We start from the raw sequence: 22,062 nt of genomic DNA on the forward strand, positions 1-22,062 counted from the left end.
GCTGCCAGTCCTCCGCACGCCCTACTCTTAGTGGCCTTGTGTGATGCGATTGAAATGCCCACAACGTTTCATCCACCTTATAAATGTAACGTGCAACCTGATGCATTACCGATTTCTGCTGCTACTCTACGTTTATCTCGATCTTGTTTTAGAAGGTTGTTTTAAAGCTGTTCTCAATTGACCGCTTATGCACATAGCATTTTGCCATAACGAGGATCCTTGTAATGATCCTCACATGCATGACGATCCTTGATGTATTGCTCTACATATGATGCCTGCTTGACTGTTACAGCCCCCGCTTAACATGAGGTGTGTCCCAGCTACTGGCCTGCCCGTAATGCAATTCAACTGACTCGACGATGCAGCCCTGCGCCGCTTACTTTCCTGATTTTATCATGTAACATTACCTGATCTGACCTTTAGCCTTACGTTGCCTGCCAGACTTCTGCATCCCCCTAACATGAGGTGTGTCTCAGTTGTTGGCCTGCGTGTAATATAATTTACCTGATTTGACTCTGCAGCGCCACGCTGCCCATATTCCTATTTTTACCATGTAACCTACTCTGATCTGACCCCTAGCCTTACGTTACCTGTTTGACTGCTGCAGCCCCCGTAACATGAGGTGTGTCTCAGCTGTTGGCCTGCCCATAATGTATTTCATCTGATGTAACGATGCAGTCTTGTGCTGCTTACTTGCCTGATTTTACTATGTAAGCTACTTGATCTGACCCTTAGCCTTACATTACTTGCATGACTTCTGAATCCCCCTAACATGAGGTGTGTCTCAGTTGGCCTGCTTGCAATGCCATTTACCTGATTTGACTATGCAGCACCACGCTGCCCATATGCCTATTTTTACCATGTAACCTACCCTAGATGACCTTGCATACCATGTAACCTGACCTGACCTGTCTTAAGCCCTTGCACATTGTAACGACTGTAACTACATCTGTAACCTACATAAGCAACTACTGTAATCATCCTGTTAAGCACAAGTGCCCAGATACCTCTTTGTTAGGCATGCTATATAAGTATCAAAATAATAATAATAATAAATAAGCAGTGGTGTAAATGTCAAAACTAGCAGAAACAGGATAGAAAAAAGGCATTTACTACACCATAATAGAATAAAACAGCAGGTACGTAAATTCAAATATGATGCATACCATGGCTTAGTCCTAGACGCAGTGGAGGATATTCATCATCCCGTGCACTCGAACAGTTGGAACTCTGACATGAGTGCAGTGGGATGAAGAACAACAAATGGGAGTTGCGTCTGTTCCTTAATACTGCATGCATCTGGGGCACCCACGGTTTTAGTACCGCAGGAAGTACCAATAATAGAGGCACAATGCCTAATTTGTCTTGCCCTATGTAGGATTAAATGCACTTCCCAGGCACGCAACGTCCACCTAGAGCTCGTTAAGCCAGACACCCAAAAATACTAAACGAGTTCCACCAACCCCAACTGTCTGAAAGAACCTTAACTGGTGATTAAAGGGCCAACATACACTAACAATAAGTGACAAGAAACAACACTCACATGCAAGGCTGAAAGACTTTTAGGACTGCCTGAAAATATTGCAGCCCTTGTGGAACAGACTTGAGCACAGGCATGGACAGAGCACGCTACCAAATTGACTTGGGTTGAAGCCATCAAGAAGCCAGTAAAGGTACACCAAGAAAATACTTATGAACTATGTTTTTACAGTGAAGGAACTGTTTCTGTTGGGTCAAACAAACAGTGTAACAGAACAATCCTAATTCCAGATATCAAGAAAAGCACTGCAGTGATGATGCACTATTACTGGGTGTGCAGACAACAAGAGTACTTGCACCTCCCGCCTTCTTGGAGGGGCCATTTTTCGTTTGCCATGCGGCACTCGCCCTGTTATTAGTCCCAGAAGAACACCTGAAAGGGGGGTGCCTGCCTTATGAAGTGCCCACAGTGCCCCCAACATTCGAAGCACAGCATGCGATGCCACCACCAGACGTTAATATCTTTCCTGAGAAAGAGCCCTATGACCAACTGTGAAGAAGGAAAAAATCCTCAAATTACATATCCACAGATGCATCCAAACTGCTCACACATAGTGAATACAAGCTCTATACTTCTGCATAGACATGTTTTGCATTTCCAATACCCAGCATCCAGACGTGAGCAATGCAAAATGGCTCCAAATTGTAAGATGGGAGCTGATCCAGTTGGCTAACATCAAACAAGGGTTTAGCGTCATAGGAGTGGAGCTGAGGACACTTAGAATAATGCCAATGCAAAATAGGTATGCTTTGGATCTACTGACAGCCATGGAAGGAGGTGTTTGCAAAAAGATCAGGATTCATGTTGCACATTCGTACCTTATAAAGATGCTGAAAATGGGACATTGCCACACTTTATTGCAGCAGTACATGGACTAGAGGGGAAGATGAAAAAAGAAGCTGCCGTTCAAGAAGAAGATTGGTTTACCCTGGCCTTCAGCCGGGTCCCATCATGGCTTGGAACATTGGTGAAAATGTTGTTGCCCATCAACATGTTCGTCTTGGTGATTTTCTGCATGTGCCAATTGGTTCTACAGTGTTGTGCCAAAGCAGTACATAATAGTGCAATGATGATGGTTTCTATTAGAAGTACTAAAGCACTTTGTGATACAAAAGAAATAGAAGTTCAAACTCACCAACCTGTTCAATACATGGTCCCAATGACCGTAGGAGATATAGATAACTGCCTGTAACACACAACCATTGTCCACCCCCCCGAAAATTACAAAGAAGTATGGGTTGACTTAGCTGAGAGTGGAGGATGCATTTAGCTGACATGTTTACCAGAGCAAAACACCCAAGCTTGCGAGAGATTAAGACATGTGTGTAGGGCATGGATGCCAATAAAGGGAATGCCCGCATGTGGTGGTGTTCTAGGAAAGTTTATATTTGTACGTATGCCACCCTAGCCATGATTTTGAGGAGGAAGGGGGCTGTGGTGAGGGGCAGTAGTTTGTGGGGCAGGCGGGGCCAAGGGTAGGTTTTTTTCAGTAGTGGTAAAATCTAGGATTTCTTCAGTGCCAGTGGGATGGAGAAGGTTGTGAAGGAAGAGTTGATGATTGCGGCATGATAGGGAGCAAAGGTTCAGTGCATTCTTTAACCAGGGATGCTGGGAATGTGTCCCCCTTGCAGCTTTATGGTTTAAGCCCCGCAATGATGTTTTTGAGGGCACTGTTGCTGATAGGTTGGAACATAAACAGAGATATGTCATCACGAGATGACAATGTGGGTGAAAACCCATTGGTAGAGTGGCTTGTTTCACTTGTATTTTGTAGCTGCGTTATTATGCCTGTGAAGGTGCTTTGGATCCTATTACACCAGGCACTGTCTTGTGGGGAGAGGGGAGTTTATAACTCACAGAGAATGGAGAATGTTTGGCGAGAGGTGAGTTGATGAGTGGGATAATATTTTGCGCTGGTCAAGTTGCGTGCACTGCGGGCCATGATGGTGCTCAGTGGAGAGGCTGGCTTGGTATGTTTTCTGGTGATGGGTATGGTGAATGTGATAGTATGGTGGTCTAATCAGGGGAATATAGCCAATCAGGTATTCGGCCATGGGAGTGTGTAGGTCCTGTAATAATTTGGGTGTATCCAAGGGCTGACAGGGAGGTAGCGATGGCAGTAGTGTCTGTGTCGTTGAGGTCAATGAATCCCATTTTGAGGTTTCTTAGTACCAGAAGTTGTGTGCATGGTTTCAGGTTAGTGGTGATACATTGGGTATGGTCTTCTTCGAAGGATGCAATCATGCCTGGTGGGTGGTATATAAGATGTTACATGAGCGTGTTATTTTGAGAGCATTTGAGCTTGGCAGAAAGGGATTCACACTTAGGGATTGCTGTTGAATCAGATGTGTACAGCAAGAGGGAGTATTTGAAGATAAAGGCAACTCCTTCTACTCTTCTTTCTGCCCCTTGCACCGGAGGGTGGCACAACCTGTAGAGACATCTATAGATAGAGTTGGGCCCACTGTAGGGAAGAGCCAGGTCTCGGTAACAGCTATGATGTCTAGGTCATTAGCAGTGATGAGGTCCAGGATTTCGTGGGTGTGGGCCGTGATAGTTCTTGTGTTGAGAAGAGCACAGCATAGGGATGAGTTGTGGGGGTAAGATGCCGATAATGGTGTACCTGGCTTGTGAGATGTTGAGCGGGGTGGTTCTCTGTGGTGTATTAGGTTTAGATGCATTGGGTGTAAGCCCAAGAGAAGAGTAGAGGTGTGGTGGAAGTATGTAGTATGGTGGAGTCCTGTACTGCAGGCAGGCATTCTGGACTATTATATCCTGCAGTGTGTAGTTTGATGTCATCCTGTACTGCAGGTGGGCATTCCTGGCTATGATTTCCAGAGGGTGTGAACTACTAGATGTGAGTGCTGGCTGTGCTGAATGTGAAGTGATGTAGGCAGAATGCCTTATTCTTGGAGGGCTTAATGTTTGTTTCTAGTGCTTTCTTCTTTTTTGAAACATGAGGATGCTGTGTTTTATTCCCCCTAGGTGTGATTGGGTGAGAGTGACCCTCTTGGATGTGGTCTCCATCAGAGCTTGCTGGTTTGTTATGTTGCAGTACAGTGGCATGAGGGCAAGGACATTGGTTTGAGTATGTGGTGGTGAAGCTGGGTGGGCAGCATCCCAGTGGCAGTGAGGATGGAGCGAGTGGGCATCCCTAACACAAGGGTGCATGTGTTAAGTTGGTTCACTCGAGCATGTTCGCTGGAGCGAGTTGTGGGGTGGAAGTATCTAGCAGTGTGGTGGGATCTGGTGGGGACAGTCTCTACGGATGTGCTAGACTGTGGCCTTATTTCTAACAGGGTTCGGGTGCAGCTGGTGGGCAGCGGAAGATTGCCTACACATGCAGGCTTAACCTCAATGATGTTCTGAGGTTTACAGTTACTGAAGCCTGAAATGAGCAGTGGCAGGAAGGAGGTAGGTGGAAGCAGAGCAGTAAGTTGTGAGAAGGATAGAGTCGGAGATCCCACATAAGGCAAATCATGAGCTCCTACAACATTGAACACAATCGGCTTACCTATGAGGGCAGAGTGAGCGACAGACAGTGGAGGATCTTGGAAGGGCTATGCGTTGTCTTAACTGCAGGCCTTTACTGTGGGCCGGCTTTTCCTCCCAACTCGGAGGCAGGGCTCTGGATATAGTCAGCTCCAGCCAATCAACGATTGTGCACAGCAGGGCAGACAGGGGCTGAAAGGAAGCCCAGTAGGCATGTCGATTCTGCGGCAGACATCTTTCCACGTTGCTGGGGCTCCAGGGCAGGAAATGAGGGATGTAAGATTTTGCATCTATCTGGCAGGCATATGCCGGTCCCTGGGTGTAAAAGAGGACTGGCAGGAACAATCACCATCGGCCTTAACTGCAGGCCTTTACTGAGGGCGCTTGGAGTCAGGGCTCGGGATGTTGTGGGCTCCAGCCAATTGCTGATCATACACAGTAGGCCAGGCTGGCAGCCCAGTAGGCAATTTTATAGGTACAAGCCACAAGGGATTGTATGAAAGCAAGCCTGCATTAAGAGGTCCAATACCAGTCCAATTGACCCATGCCTCCTTATTCAATCCCCAAAGTGCCAAGTGCAGGTGTTGCCTGACTGCCTTAACTCTGCCCCCTTCACCAACCTGTAGCTTCAAAGGCTCTCTGGTCTGCAAACCTTACTGTGGGGCAGGTCCTTCATATGGAATTGCATGTTTGAAGTCATGGCCCCCAGGGAATGTCCGGTTGTGGGATATAGTGCCTTGCAGGAAGACTGCAGTTTGTCCTATTCACTGACATGCAGACAGGTGCCTGGAATCCACATCTCTCTTAGCTGTGCTGTTCTGAGCTCACAGGGTTGACACTGTTATGCTACAAATCAGGTGTGCCTTTGTTAATTATGTGAACCATTTGCCACCATTCCAAAACCTGTATATGGCTTATTTTTTACAGATTATACTGCAACCAGGCAATGGTTTATCATACATAGTAAAAGAGGTGTAGACCTAAATGCACCCCAATCAATACAATGATTTGCATATCACGGCAGCTGTCAAACAGGGCACCTGTGATGTCTGAACCTGCTCTTTGACAAAGGTGTTGCTCAAAACAGTACTTTGTACCTGCTCAATATGTAACAATGTGAAATCCTGTTGTATCATATACATGGCACTGAAATACTATGATATTCTGAATTAGATTGATAAGGAATTTGGCCCTTGATTCCTGGTATGATTTAAACAAGAAGCATTGGCCAAGCCAACATCTTTTGCTGTTTGCAGACATGAAATAGGGTTTTACAGGCACTACTGCAATGGTGCTATCATGGTGCTATCAGTGCATAAGATGTCAAAAAGGGACCGGATATACATCAAATGGTTGAAGGTACACATAGTTAAGACATCTTTGTGACAGTAACAGTGCAGATAAAGCTGAAATAAAGCTATTCACTCTCAGCAGACTATTTAGAATTGGCAATGTCGGGCAAAATGTGATGTTACTGCTTGCTAGGGCTAACGGACAGAGTTACAATGATGATGTGTTTTGGTGGGAAGGGGCAGTGTTGGAATGTCCATAGGGATAATAAGGAGCATGGGCATGTAAGTAACCGAGCAACACCCGTACGCTGTGTGTCCAACCACTTAAGTCATCTCCCTCGTAGATGTACTCCATTGCAATAAATAAGGGTTATAAGTGGCATATTGGTGGTGCTAATTCAGAGACCTCATGCACTTTAAAACACTAGGGACCTCATTACACAGTAGGCGGTAAACCATGGTGCTGTTAGCAGCATGGTTGCCATCGGTACCATACCGGTACCACCATGGAGGAAAGGGGAATTACCACCCCATTCCAAGGTTGGTGGGGCGCTAATTCCCCCTTCCTCCATGGCCCTTCCCCATTCCCATTTTTGCCCTGTAGGGCATAATGGGAATGGGGAAGGAGCTAATTACGGTACCGTAATTAGCACCAAGGTCCCTTTGCGAGTCCCAACTTTAACGGCTGGTCTACACCAGCCGTTAAGGCCGGGTCCCGCAAATGGACTTCGTAGTAAGGTGGTACGGGTTTACCGGTACCGGTAAACCCTTACCACCTACTGTGTAATGAGGCCCTAGGGCTCTGGTAAAATAAATTAGCATCTCACTTTGAGTGAGCATGCATGCTTATTTTATTTGAGGGCAGATACTTAAAAGAAGGAACGTTTGTACATTCAGTTACAACACATGAGCTGGTGTTGCATCATATGGTACTGGTAGGTGTATCCAAGAATGCATCCCTTACACTAAATGGGACTAGCGCAATATGAGGTTATTTACCCTATATCCATTACGATTGTTGTGGATGGATTTGCCATGGCTAAATCCTCCAAATATGTGTAATATTACCACCAACCATTGTGGGCAGCAACTCCACAATATTATGAACAGCAATGTGGCAATGTTATTTTCTATTATGCAATCTCATTTGATTCTGCTGGGTTTAGGAGGTTTTTCCATAGAACGTAATTACACTCGTTATAAACCCTCAATTTTTCTTGCAGAAATATCTATCGCTAAGGGCTGCAGGTTTTCCGTAAACAGCCACAAACATTGCTATACGGCTATGCAGTAAAAATGGCACTCCATTGCCACTATTTTATAAACTGGAAACACACATGCATGGGTGCTTTCATGACCTTTTCATATATACAGACCTTAAGTAGAGTTGGACATGTTAAAACATGCATCAGAGATGGTCGGCTACTCCAGACCAGTCACTTGCATTGCACACACTGCGTCCATCTGGATGCAGGGTTCCAATGCATATGTTGGTATAAGGTTAGATATGTACAGGTGTTGGGGCATTCACACCACCCGTTACTCATGTCCTCCTATGAATAAATGGACCTGTGTTCAAACCATGTTGGTCACAGGATATGGCATTGTATTGTTGACTTTTACACTGAGCTTGAGCTAGCTCCAGGAGTCGTCAACCTTCATGACTATACCTGTTTCTTTATGGGTCGCACATGCTCTTTTGGTTTTGTGACAGAACATTTAAGGGGCATGCTCCTGTTGTCCCGTGCAGGCTTCCATTCCCACTCCTTTGTACCGACCTCTAATTGTGTGTATTAATGTAACATTGTGAAGCCCCATATGTTTGCGGGTGGAGAACACGAGCTCTTCTGTAGTTCTGAAGAGTTTGCAAACATGTACTACAGCTTTGCTTTGCTGCATGGCAAGATACAATACCCCACGTCTATACGAGCCATGATGTTTTGTCTTGTAAAAGACTGTATTCAATGCAGTTCTGTAAGCAAAGATTTGAAAGTATCCCGACAAAATAATGAAACACATATGGAAATAAGGCATGATATTGAACATGAATCTCTTTATTTCTCTTTCACTATCTACAGGTCCTGAACTGCAGATACTTTACTTGGCAAATGACACTGAGATCTTGAGCTACATGTATCCGTTCAACTACAGTGAGGTGCATCAGCACATCTCGCGGATTGAACAGAATTCCAGAATTACCGGGATGGATGTGTATTATGAGGGCGGCATGATCATTTGGAGTACACAATTCAATCCAGGAGGCATATTCTACAAGAAAATCCATGATCAACAAAGGAGGCACAGTGGCAGCGGATTGATTGTAAGTTGCAAAAAACCCCCCACAAACATTTAAAATGCATTTCAATATCATAATTTGTTTGCAGAGTTAACAGGGACGACTAAAGTACATAATGATTTGAAACAGTGTTTTTTTATACAATTATTGTATTCTACCATTTTTCATTATCATGCCATCAATCACATTGATACTGAATGTTTTGTTCAGTAATATTATCTCTTGCAAGTGACTGGCAATATAGAAATCAAAGGTATTGCGATCTAGCCGAATATGTTTGAAATGTGCCTTGCCATGAAAGTCTAATAATACTCCCACGCAATATAGACATGCATTTATCTTGTTAAAATATGGACAGCACAACACACTTTGTTACATTTTCGTTTGTAATTATTTATTTAGAAAACATTCTTAAACAGAAAATAACGTATTAGGGATTGTGTAGGTAACTTGACATTTTGAAGGACAATGTATACATTAATAATTATTGACATGCTCAAGCGCTCTAGCTTGGTCTCAGATTACCCATAAAAGCACTGCCTCACCTAAACATTCCTATTGCCCTCCCCCCATTGTGCGAACAGGAGAGAACGAAAGCTCTACCATCTCAAATGAATCATGCAATGTGCATAAATACACAACCTGGTGACCCTGAAGTCCAGGAGGAAACTGACAGGGCAATGTTAAGGCACTATCCCGACTCCCATTAAAACATGTGAACCTTTGGTGTGAGTAGGGAAAGTTAAAAAGTTCCTGAGGGAGTTACGCAGCCTGCATTTAGGAAGCATGGCTAGTCCCTGGAATTTCTTAGGCAGAGGGGGTTACCGTTCAGTTACACTAACTAGGGCTATGGTCCCTTAGGTTAGGGAAGAGAATAACACAGGAGGTAATGGAGAGAGGGATGACTAAAGGCCTACAACATTTTTTTTTAAACTCACTTGAACTTTCTCGGAGAATTGATGCATTCTTAAACCCATCTGTGACATTAACCTAGAGAGACATTTTTGTTCTCAAACAGGATGGCATACTGGAATCAGTACGACCCATGCTCCATTTGCCAGCTGACCTCAAGGACTTTTAACATTTCTTTATTTGAGACGTGCCATTTGCCTCGTCTTCAGTTGTTTGTCTGCACGACTGCTTTACGCGTGTCTTCTGGCAGTCAGTTGGATATGATGCATTGTATGAAAGACATAAAACATACACAAAAGAAATATGAAGAAACTTACTCTATTCACTTCCTTGTTAGTATTGAGTGATTGTTTGATCTGTACAGAAATAATAAAATATAGAAGCATTTTCAGACGAGTATAATTTTTAATTTGTATTCGGTCGCATAGACACGTTGATCTACATAATCTCTTGATGTAGGATTCGGACTAGGTGAACGTTGCCATACATTGTATTGCTACATGCGTATACTAGAGGTGTTCAAAGGTTGCCCCTTACCCCATTGGCACAATTGTGCAAACTTTATGACTTTGCAACTGGCCCGAAGTGGCAGAGCATCCCAAGGTTTTCTGACTAACCCAACAGCAAAGTTTTCTACCCCCTATATTCACATACAAACACCTCCGACAGAATGCAGCTACCCCCACATCATTCGGAATTGCTGCACACATACCTCTGACCTCACACAACTTCCACACAACCTCCAAACCATTCCTAGCATTAGAATGCAGCTACCCACCACACATGTTTGGCCTGGCTGCACACATACAGGTTGCACCCAAACACGATTTACTAATCTGAGGGCGTTCAACACAAGCGCGTTGAGCTCATACCAATGGTATAAAAGGCTCTATACAAATGGCCAATAACAACATAATATTTAGAAGATGACATTTCCCACTTATTTGATTTGCTGCTACAACACAATGTACACGTACATGCGTGAAATTCACAAAAATATAGTTGTTAGTGCAGAGAAGCATAGCCCATTTGTAAATTAGTACATTTAGCAAAAAGCAAAACATACACAATCTCTTTGAAATCATTTGCACATTTCCATCCCTCACACAAATCTATAAACATTCACCAACAATTAATTCCTAATAAATGTAATTAGAATGAACATGTCTTAATGTGATATGAATGCAAGAATTACAAAGCAGACAAATTGATGCATCCAGAATATACAGGTGGCTAGAAAGTAGGTAAAAATAATTCTCTAGACCGTGCAAGAGTAAATAGGAACTTATGTATGCGTTGTAGCCAGATGACTGCAGTGCAAGGCATGCACATTGGCAATATGCAAATTTAAACTTGAAAGTAAATTGTGAGAAATTATTTCAGCAAAGAGTGTGTTGTGTTGAATATTTCCTCGCACACGTTTCTGGGGTGTTATGGGTAAATTAGCAGAATTTGTTTTTAGGTTGATCTGTTTGTTATGAAGAAATACCGAGTCTCTCTAGAGAAGCAAATTCGAATGCTGTAAAACCCAATTTGCAGCATTCACACTTTGCAAAGTTTGCAAAGTCTTCAGCTAAACTTTGCGAAGTGCGCAAATGTAAGTTCTGCAAATTCTCAAAACCTCATTTCACACTTAAACCCGATTTACAAAAAAAAAATGTTCCAATGGGACTTTTCCATGTAAAAACATTTTTGTAAATCAGGCCCTTAGATTGTGTCTGCACAAAACATTATTGGAATGATTCCCTTATCAAGAACTATTGATCAAATAATTCACTAAAGGGGATTTTTTTTTTCATAGTCTTAGAAGAAGGACATGGTTGTGTGGCTACACCAATAAGCAAGCAGCACAGCCCACAACACGAATGTAGCAGTCAACCGGAAAAAAAAATAAGAAAAACAGAGACATGGCAGTGTAATTGTAGATAGATGAATGCGCTTCAACACAGCAAAATCAATTTTTAATAAAAATCATGTTTCTCAATAAAATGTAAAGTGTATATAGCTGCATGTTTCTTTTACCATTGGAAACACATTTTGTTACTCGAATAACCTAATAAAAACGAGTTTATGAGGAAGAAATTATGTAAAGTATGCAAACAATGCAAACTGTTGAACTGCAATTATAGATCATTTCACTCCTTATTTTCAGTGTCCAGAGTTCAAAAGACCGAGAGATATTGCTGTGGATTGGGTGGCTGGGAACATTTATTGGACGGACCATTCGAGAATGCACTGGTTCAGCTACTACACAACACATTGGACAAGTTTACGATTCTCCATCAATGTTGGGCAGCTGAATGGACCTAACTGCACAAGACTCCTCTCCAACATTGCAGGAGAGCCCTACGCAATCACTGTCAATCCCAAGAAAGGGTAAATTGCAACACATACCACTGATGTGATTATGACATGTTTTCCCTTTCATGATTTGGAACTAAAGGAAAGAGTTCAACGATGCTGGTCATTTAATGAAATGAGTCCTTTTCACAGCTGGGCATGGTCAGCGCCAGCCAGTGTGAATTGCGTATTACGGGGATCTTGTTAAAGGTTATTATTCTCACTGTGTGAAGCAATATTTGCTCACGCTGGTGATATGACCAACCCTGCAATCTTAAGGGACTAATACTAACCTAGTGCTTATGGGGTTATTAATAACAGATTATCTGTCTCTGTGGAAACCTTTACACGCGTTGGAAAAAGCAATTATCCCTTTTGGTGTTCTCCTTCCAGCTCACAGTGAGGTCAAAAGTAGTTTAATATTACGTTATTGTGATATTGTATAGAATATCTATTAATAGGCATGTTTTAATAATGGAATATGCAACAAGAAGGTGGTGATGTACATTTTCTATATTTTAGAATGATGTACTGGACTGTTATTGGTGACCACTCACACATAGAAGAAGCTTCGATGGATGGCTCGAGGAGAAGAATATTAGTACAAAAAAACCTGCAAAGACCAACAGGTACAGTAGTTTTAAATATTCAACACTATGTTTTTTTTGTTGTAAATGTTTTAATTACAGAATACCGTTTTCAAGATTCTTTGAAATGTACCTTGAAATGTAGATGTGATGATACATGTCAGACTGGATGATTTAAAGCACTAATTGTTGAGGAAATGTGTTTTATTTTTATAATGCACGGAGGACCACCAGTCTGTATTGCCTGAAACAAATGCGTGCTCGTTATAAGACGATCCGTATTTCAAAGCGCAATTAAAACGGTAAACAATAGAGCACATTGCAAACATTGTTTTCAGAAGCGTATCTTTTTTTAAGTTGGAGAGTGCTGTGCAAAGGCTTTGGACGGAGTGAACTTGCAGATGTAATATTTTAAACTGTGGGCTGAAGATGATGGCCCACACATCTGCCCCCACCGCTGCTCTTTAATAAAAATACAAAAATAATATTGCCAGCATTGACAATGCAGAAATGAATCAATGGTAAAGTGCAGTACACTCTGCAAGCCAGATACATGTTCATTCCATGTGTGCAGGTCTCTAAATTTTCCAAGCCCCTACAGTACAATGTTATAGTTTGGTTATGGCTGCCTCCTGTTTTAGGATCCTCTTCTGCATTTGTCATGTTCCTCTTAACCATGCTGATGTTCTTTCTTTCTTTCTTTCTTTCTTTCTTTCTTTCTTTCTTTCTTTCTTTCTTTCTTTCTTTCTTTCTTTCTTTCTTTCTTTCTTTCTTTCTTTCTTTTCTTTCTTTCTTTCTTTCTTTCTTTCTTTCTTTCTTTCTTTCTTTCTTTCTTTCTTTCTTTCTTTCTTTCCTTTGTAGTTTTCAAACGTTGTGTAGTATGGACAGGCTAACATTAGACATTGGGCCTCATTACACGGACGGCGGTGGACCAAGGAGCTATTAGCACCTTGGTCCATGCCGGTAAAATACCGGCACCGCCTTGGTGGAAAGGGGAATTACCGCCCTATTCCAAGGTTGGTGGGGCGGTAATTCCCCCTTCCCCCATTGCCCTTCCCCATTCCCATTTTTGCCCCATAGGGCATAATGGGAATGGGGAAGGTGCTAAATACGGCACCTCAAATCGAGTCATGTTTGTTTATTAGTTTTATGTCCATCTTAGATACAAAAAAACTAAAAAAACGATGGCACATCTAAGTAAAACAATGCATCTAAGGAAGATAATTGAGTACTAACATTTTGTGTAGCCCAGTGGGAGAGCAAATTGATCTTCCTGCACTACAAATGTTGTTATGCTCACATAATGGATTCATCAACAATAGCCCTTGATGAAGAAAAAATTGCTTTTCTGCAATTTAGGACTGTCAGACAATGTCCAGTCCGCTAAAGTATCCGGTCTTGGAGATATACCAAATTCTGTATCTACATAGTGTTGTTCTGTTGTGGAGGATGTTTAATCGGAATCTTAAGAACAGGTCTTGATGTTAAGGGTTTGGGAATTTAGTGAAGTAGGGAGGTATCACATTAAAGGAGCCCGTTATAGTTTTAGACAAGGCGTGAGTCTTGGGCTTTGAGCTTTCCATTTCAGTGATTCTCCAGTTGTCTGGCCACAGAATTTGTTTCACATATGATGGGCTCTGACATAGAGTATCAACAGTGACACCCAACTCGCATAGCTGGGCAAGGCAGGATCTCTTCCAGAGATCCAATGGCTGGATATAGAATGTCAAATTCATTTGGGTGATCCAATGTGTGTGTTTTACTAAAGAGTAGTATAGATTTCCATTTAACTCTTAAATAGAGTGAAAGGAGCCCAATCTTGTGTCAGATGATGGCTTTGGGTACTGCGTTCAGTAGATGTAAGCTTGTTCCCCAAAGATTTCCTTCAAGCCAGTCCCACATCTTCCATGGTAACCCAGACATACTTCTGCTATGTGATTGCTGGAGCTACCTTCTGATTGTAGAATTGCACAATTGGGGCAAGTGAGAATTTCCCATATGTCTGCCCAATTATCACAGCTTGAGATGTTAGTTGTTTTAGTTTGCACTCCAGGTGATCTTTCCACAGGCTTTCGATCACACTTGCGCTAATCTTCTACCCCAGATATTTGATTGATTGTGTTGCTTGGAGGCGATGCTCATTTATAGACCATCGCAATTTCTTCATTTTTCGCATGCTTCTCTTTTCCACCACAAGTATTTCGGATTTATTGGGGTTTATTCGTAAGCTGTTTTGGTCTACATAAGTTTGATAGATGTCAAGATTCTTCTGCAGGCCCCTTAGTTTGGTCTAATGATACCAGATCGTCAGCATAAAGGAGCCACCCAGCATGTGACCATTTATTTTTAGAACAAGATGGACCAGGGTTGATAACATGCCTCAAGTCCGAAATGAACAGGTTGAACAGGAATGTGGCAAGGGGGCATCCCTGTGTTAGGCCATTGTAGGTGGGGATGGAATCTGCCAGGAGGCCTTCTTGATTCAATCTAACCTGCAGAGATGTTCCAGTGTATAGGTCCTTAATCACATTTTGCAAGTCAGTTGGACAGTTTGTAGCAGACATTTTCATCCATAAACGTGCTCTGACTATACTGTCGAATGCGTTTTCGAGATCAATGCAAGCAAGGTATATTTTGCAGTCTCCTCTGAGAGTTTGCATTTTTATCAGACTCATTAACAGCAAGTTAAGATTGCACACAATACCTTTAATGAAGCCTGTTTGTCAGCAGTCTAAGTACCTGGTCTCGATCACCCATTTGTTCAGTTGATTTTATAGGACTGAGTTGAAGATATTGACGAACACATCCAGTTGTGTGATAGGGCAGTAATTTCCTGGTGTTGCCAACTCGGCCTTCTTGAAGACCGGAACAATGATGCTCTTTTTCCTCGAGGCTGGGACTTGACCATTCTGGGTGATCCTTTTAAACAACATGCAGCAGAATTTGGCTCATGCGTCTGGGGCTGACTTTACTGTTTCATTGGCTAGGGCATCTGGTCCCGGGGCTCTCGATACTTGCTTTCTTTATGATAGTTCGGATTTCACTTTCATCTAAGCTAATATTCCATTATCTTCTCCGGGTCTGGCGGAGGTCACTTCTTTGGGTGATTTTGTTTTTATATAAATCGGCAAACATTTCCTGGCACTGAGTTCCAGAGAAAAGGACAGGTAGGTGATATGTCTCTGTTCAGTAACTGAATATTTTTAAATATTTTTAAATCCTGTGGACAGAGAAATGTAATAAAAATGTATGTTTTTTTCATCTATGAACCAATTTTAAAACACAGAACCCCCCCAAAGGGAGGGCAAACTTGAAATTGAAAAATAAATAAAAAAACAACTAAATACTGCAGATCAACAGACCGGCCTGAGTTTCCTAATGGTTAAACATAATTGATAAGGGTATACTCAGATATGAGGCCACCTTCTCGGTCCCTCTTAGTGTAATCTGTCCATTCAGTAACTGCCATACGTGTTTTGTGTTTTTGGTTCCCATGGCTTCGAGCACTGTTTCAGTGTCTTTTTGAAACATAGCAGTTTTATGTATTCCAATCCAGTTGCAATATTTATGTTTTATCTTTTCAATTTACTGTGTTCTCATTAGCAGCGGGGCACTCTGGAAGGCTCACACCTCTTTCGGCATTTGGCGCTTTTGCATAAATACGGTGCTATCAGAGCAGTGTTTTGCTTTAAAGAGCGGCTTTAACTTTCTTTGGTTGATTTTCTTTAAACTGGTCACTACTTGTTCTTAATTTGCTTCTGATTTGTCCAGCTCTTGCCAATTTAGTAATTGTTCAGTGAGTTTGTTGGTGTCTTGTGATTTAAATCAAACACAATATATTTTCTAGTTCGATGGTGTGAGGCCAAGTTTTTAGCACATTTCTGCTAAGCATGGAATAGGTTAGAATAATGGGGTTGTGATGACTTACAGGTGTAGGCATTACTCTCAATATGATAGCTCAATTTAGCATATTGCTTGAAGCAAAGAAGTAGTTTAATGTTGAGCTCGAAGCTCTGTTTTTCCACGTTTTTGCTCCTGTCTGATCACCTTCCAATTTCCAATTAAGCATATGGATCTGCCTCACAGCCGACTCTTCCATCCATTTCCAATATTGATGGTTATGAGCGTTCTGTTCAGATGGTATGCCGTTTTTCCTATTTGTTTGCTGCTTCAAACAATCAATATTTAGATGCCCGCACAGAATTAAAAAGGGTTCCTGCAGCGTTGCATAGATTTCATCAATCAGGTACATCACTGTATCAATGAAGTCCATGGCTTCTGAGCAATTTGGATTCCAGTATAGGTTAAACAGAACTAAATGCTTGCATTTCTTACTGGCTGATCGTTCATTAAGTTTTATGATTAGAATCTAGATGTAGCATTAAGTTGAATGTCTTCACTTCTAATTTTTGGTTATTTTTCACAAATATAGTTCAGCCTGCGGTTTGTCTGCCTTCTTCTGACTACATGGTTATGGTAGGTGGTAAACCCATCTAGATATGAGAGCCACGTTTCTTGGAAGCATAGTAGATCTGCGTTCATAAATGCCTGGGGTATGTACTGCAGGAGATGAGTGATTGTTTGGGTGTTACATGATCCGATCTGAAGGGCCCACTGTTGGACCTCCTTCTGGCGTTTTGTCCAGTTTGAGAACAGGCCACTTTGAGCCAATTCCACAAATGGATGTTTTTGTTGGTTGGAATGGTTTTGTCATCTTTTTGACTGTTGTGATTTGTTGTCATCCGGGCATTATGCCCTTTGATTGTAATTTTGAATACATTTGAGTCTGCGGGCCGAAACGTCTTTCAGTCCATTCCTTGGCAGGTTTCAGCCGAAGTTGCCTGTTAGCCATCCAGTTTCATCTTTGTGAATTCTGGTATTTTCTGCCCATTGATAGGAAACAGAGAAGAACCTCTCAAGCTGCTCCTATTATATCTCGTATCTGCAATTTTCGCAAGTGGACGCAGTTGGTCTCGGGTGTCCTAGACCAAAGGCGCTAATGCAGTGGTTGCCATGTGTAGGGATATTCTGTCATTTTCATTTTTGTTTACAAAGGCCACGATTTTGATGTCATTAGGGTTGATTACGGGTAATTTTGGAACGTGATGGAAGAGCCGCATGAAGTTGATGCCTTTTAAGACCTGTCCATCGTCCACTTTCAATACCCTTTTCAGCATCACTTCAAAGGTTCTAGGTGCTTTAAAAGTGCTGACTCTCACTGTGTCACCTACGAGTTTGTATTTTCTATAGTCTTGAGCGGTCTGGTTCCAATCATCATATTGTTTGCCTGGTTAGTACCTGAAGAATTTTTGATTCATTGTTTAAGTAGAATGTCAGAGGTTATCATACTGTGCAACTGAGCAATAGTTTTTTTCCGTCTCTCTTCTAAGGTTCTAAGGTTAGGTACAGTTAGCTTGTGGAAGAGGTGTCGCTATCATACTCGTTGCTTGAGTTCCTTTGAGCTTCATTAGGATTGATTGGTTGCATTCTCTTTCTTCTGGTTCATCCTCATATAGGGACATCTCTAATAGTAAATCATATAGAGGTTCTCCTGCAAGAGGAGATTGGAGGGCTACTAGAGTTGCATGCGTTGGGTATTCGTGTATAACCTGGCGCGGGATATTAATGTTTTCCTTTACTCCACTTGTCTATTCTGATAGTTGAACATCCGCTGAAGGTAATCTTAAGTTTTTTATGAAGCTCCATGAACTCGTAGTTTTGTTAGAGATACGCAACAAGGGTTTATTTTTGGTCTATTTTACTAGGTTTGTTTAAGCAATTTTCTTTGATGTAGTCAAGATTGCTTGTGCTTTAGAGGTGAATATAGAATAAATCATGGAACTATTCAAATGTAGGTGGTTCATCGGTCACTGACACCCTGTCAATGTCAGTCATTTCACTACCTTTCGGTGGATTTTCAATTACTAGTACTTGCTCATTCAGGGATGTCGGGTTTTTGATTTGATGGAGGTTCTTGTTGCTCTGTTGGCTTTTAAACCCGAGGGGCCAGCAACTTCCTCGTCGACTTGTAGAACACCGGAAATGAACTCTAAATGCATGGAGGTTCATTGTCTTGCATGTTTTACTTTTTATTTGTGTCCGATTTTCATTCACAGAGCTCGTCATAATTATCGACTCTTGTACTGGATTCTCAAGACTCTTGTTTGCATTAGGGTCAAGGGCTTTATCCCGCTGGTTCCTTGGTCAGCTCTTGTTTCTTTCACTAACTCAACCAAAGATTTCAGTACTGCGCCATCGAGTTCCTTGTCTTTTAGTCTCCTTTCCTGGGTTGCTTCAATGAAGGATTCTACATGAATCAGTTTAGAATTCATCAGAGCAATCAGAGTTGACTGATCTTTGTAGTTGTCCGACAGATTTTAATAGAGTTTTAAGTATGGAGGCAGCATGTGTGGGGCTCACAAGTGGTGGGCTCTGGCTCAAAAGTTCATATAATTGGAGATCCTTTTCTCAACTTGTCGGTGGTCGGCAGCACATTAAGTTGTAAAAGTCGATCGTTGCTTCAGGTGTTTAAGAGGCGGTTTCCAGGCAAGTGTGGCTCCATTAATTGCCCCTGCATTTTTGTGTTGCAGAGCAAATGCCATTAGTTAGTCTGACTTTTAGCATGATGGGTTCAACTTTGGGAGCTTTTTGGGTCGCTTGAGTATGGCTTGGATTTGGCTCTGAAAGTTAGGTGAAGGGGGGGCTGTTTGTGCTGCCAATCTTATATACTTGTGCAGGTGAATGGCCCTGACCCTCAGTCTGAATATGTGAGGAGAACCGATGATCTCACTGTGGCAGTTTCACACCTAGATCAAAGGGAGGAATACTCCTCACTATATCTAGGCAGCTTCCGTGTTCATTCAGAAGCGGTTTCTCATCGAGTGGAATCTTGGAGAAATGTGCGGCATTGGTTAGGCTATTCCTGTATTATCGTGGCATAGATCAAAGGCAGAGGACTCCCCGCAATTGCTAGGAAGACTCTGGACGGGGTGGTTCTTTGAGAAATATCACTTCAACAGCGTGTGATGTAACAAATACAGGTTAGCAGTAGTCTTACTGTGTCAGAATGCGGTGCCGGCGGTATAGGGATTCCCAATCCCATAGTTGTATACTGTGTATTTCTAAACACCTGTCCACAGTTCATTCACTGACTTAATTCACTTAAACATCTCTGATCCTCATTTTCTTCTTGCAACAGAATATTTGACCAAAGTAATTCATTTTGTGAAAATGGTCCCATGAACAATACTAACTCCTGGAAGGGTAGATTTAGTTGAAAAGCCTGCATTTGTCTTTTTGCTCATTTTACTATAAAAAAAAACGTATGCCTATCATAATCGGTATTTGAAGAAATAATGCATTGGGCCTCATTATGACCCTGCTGGTCTGGAAAAATCAGGTTTGCCTGCCAGAGCCGCCGTGCCGGACAGGTTTAACCCTGCCAGGCACAGTAGCAACTGTAGGCAGAATGGTCACAGAAGCACTGGCACCGTTAGCAATGGTGCTGGTGCTTCTGTGTCTCCACTCTCATAGAGTCGTATGAGAATCTATGGGAATGGGGACTTACATTTTACCAGTGAGTGAGTTTCCGGGCTGCCAGGTTTGTAATCTACTGGTGGCACCGGGAAGTCAGGTGCTGGTCCGGCCGGACCCGTAATGAGCCCCATTGTCTTTTGGACAAATGCAATGGCTTAATCTAAAATCTGGGTGAATTACTATAACTCATGGCATTAGTCAATGAGTTTTGGTAATCATAGCCTTAAAAGTAAATTCTACAAAAACAGATTCTGCCCAAACATTAAAGAGAATGAACATAGCCTATTTGAAGTCACTGTAATTTTCGATTTGAAGGCACAACCCTGAGTAAAGTGTTCTTCATAAATTGTTCTGTCAATCTTGTGAACCGATATAAATGACTTCAGATTCCCACTTATAATCAAACTGGGAAGCGACACGAACTCTATAATAACTATTTTCAGTTCTGACAGTTTGTTCTGTAAAAGTAGTATTATCATAGTAGAGAAAACAGTTGTTTCCCTCTTTGCATTTCTTTTTCTTTTCATGATTGTTTCAGCTTTATTTGCAGATAAAATACTTTTGGAGGGGTGTGCCTTCACATACCTTTTGAGGATGTTTTCATCCAGCTCATCGGTCCAGCTCAACACAGTCAGCAAAACCATTTTTCCAAATGTTGGACTCTGAATTGCAGGCAATGTCACACCACATGTATTCGTAATCCAGAAGATATATGGCTATTCCACCCAGTCCAAAAGCCCACAGCAGAACAGTCAGAGGGAGTCTCTACAGAGGAGCTCACACACATGCTCAATGAGAATACTATGCTATTTGTTAACAAGCTATACATGTTCTCTTATTATGATGAATAATTTTCACTGTGTCGGAGCAGTATTACTTATTCATCGCCTCACTTACTTTCATATGTTTACATCCTATATTATCTTGAGTCAATCATTTCATTACTCAAATCAAGTACCTTTTCATGCCCAGGCTTTCAAAATGAAAGGAGGACTTGGTATGGAATTATAGGCGACATATATACAGGTTACATCTGGAAAGTGTTTCTTTAACAGTTCAACTCAACTCACACGATAAAATAGGCAGTGGTAAAATGAGGTGCATTAACAGGAGAGTGAAGGTAGGGCTCCAAGTCACCGCTTGTTGCTCTTCATTCAGCCATGCACTATGGGAAACCTAATACTGACTGATAAGGAGCACAATACCATATCAAGTCCCTTGCTTCAACCAGCTCCCTTGACCCTCTGCTTGCATAGTGGACCGGTAGATAGTTTGCAGATGTGGGAAGGACTTGAACTCTGTGTTATTTGTGATTAGTCAGAAGAAGCAGTCGGACATGTTAATGACTTCTGACTTGTTTTTAATGAAAATAACTAAAGTTGCTTATTGGTCATTAGGCAGTACCAAAGTAAAATGTCCTCAGTCAAAATCTAACTCTAAATGACCCTACCACTAACATAACCAACTCAAACGAGGCCAAGAAAATGTCTTTCTTCCGCTGGTCTTGAGTTATCTCGTGGTGTTTTAAACATTTCTCCTTTACTCCATAGGTTTCTTAATAAAATCTTCTGGAATAGCCTCTGGATATCTCCTGCATAAGCTTGTGTAGCTCTTCCACAATGTTCTTGGGTTGTACCGTCTCTTTACTGATATACTTGTGATCATTCTCCGTGAGATACTTTCGCACAGTCTTGTCAACACTTGTAGATCTTTCACAATCTTTTAACCTAGGCTTTCCTAGCTTGGAGTGAACTTGATCCAATATGATAATTCCCCTTTCCTGGGTACTGTCTCTTTCTTTATCTTGCTTACTTGGTAGTCCTAGATCACATCCCTTATTACAGGATTTTATGCCAGGCTTTGTCTAAAAAAGTGGCCCTATGGGTATCACAGTTAAAAGAGAGAGACATTTGTATTATGAATGGCCAGCTAAAATGTGATATTTTGAGAATTCCTACGTGGTCATGTTGCTCCCAAAAGCTCACCTGGACTATTACTTTTCATATGGTGGTCTATTCAACTGCCTGCATACTCTAAATATCAAACCTATGGTAATTAGTGGTGACC

General features: G+C 41.9%; 1 protein-coding gene across 3 annotated transcripts in view; it reads left to right on the forward strand.

Annotated features, from left to right (window-relative positions):
- Positions 1 to 22,062, forward strand: part of LRP1B (LDL receptor related protein 1B) — a 4,835,697-nt gene that overhangs the window by 4,340,843 nt on the left and 472,792 nt on the right. For all 3 annotated transcript variants that reach the window (XM_069616528.1, XM_069616527.1, XM_069616526.1), the window contains exons 77-79: positions 8,403 to 8,644; positions 11,685 to 11,908; positions 12,395 to 12,501. In XM_069616528.1, coding sequence (XP_069472629.1) covers positions 8,403 to 8,644; positions 11,685 to 11,908; positions 12,395 to 12,501 — 573 coding nt within the window. The remainder of the gene's footprint in view (positions 1 to 8,402; positions 8,645 to 11,684; positions 11,909 to 12,394; positions 12,502 to 22,062) is intronic.

Source organism: Ambystoma mexicanum, chromosome 9 (assembly GCF_040938575.1).
Source record: "Ambystoma mexicanum isolate Mex_15411 chromosome 9, UKY_AmexF1_1, whole genome shotgun sequence".
Taxonomy (NCBI): domain Eukaryota; kingdom Metazoa; phylum Chordata; class Amphibia; order Caudata; family Ambystomatidae; genus Ambystoma; species Ambystoma mexicanum.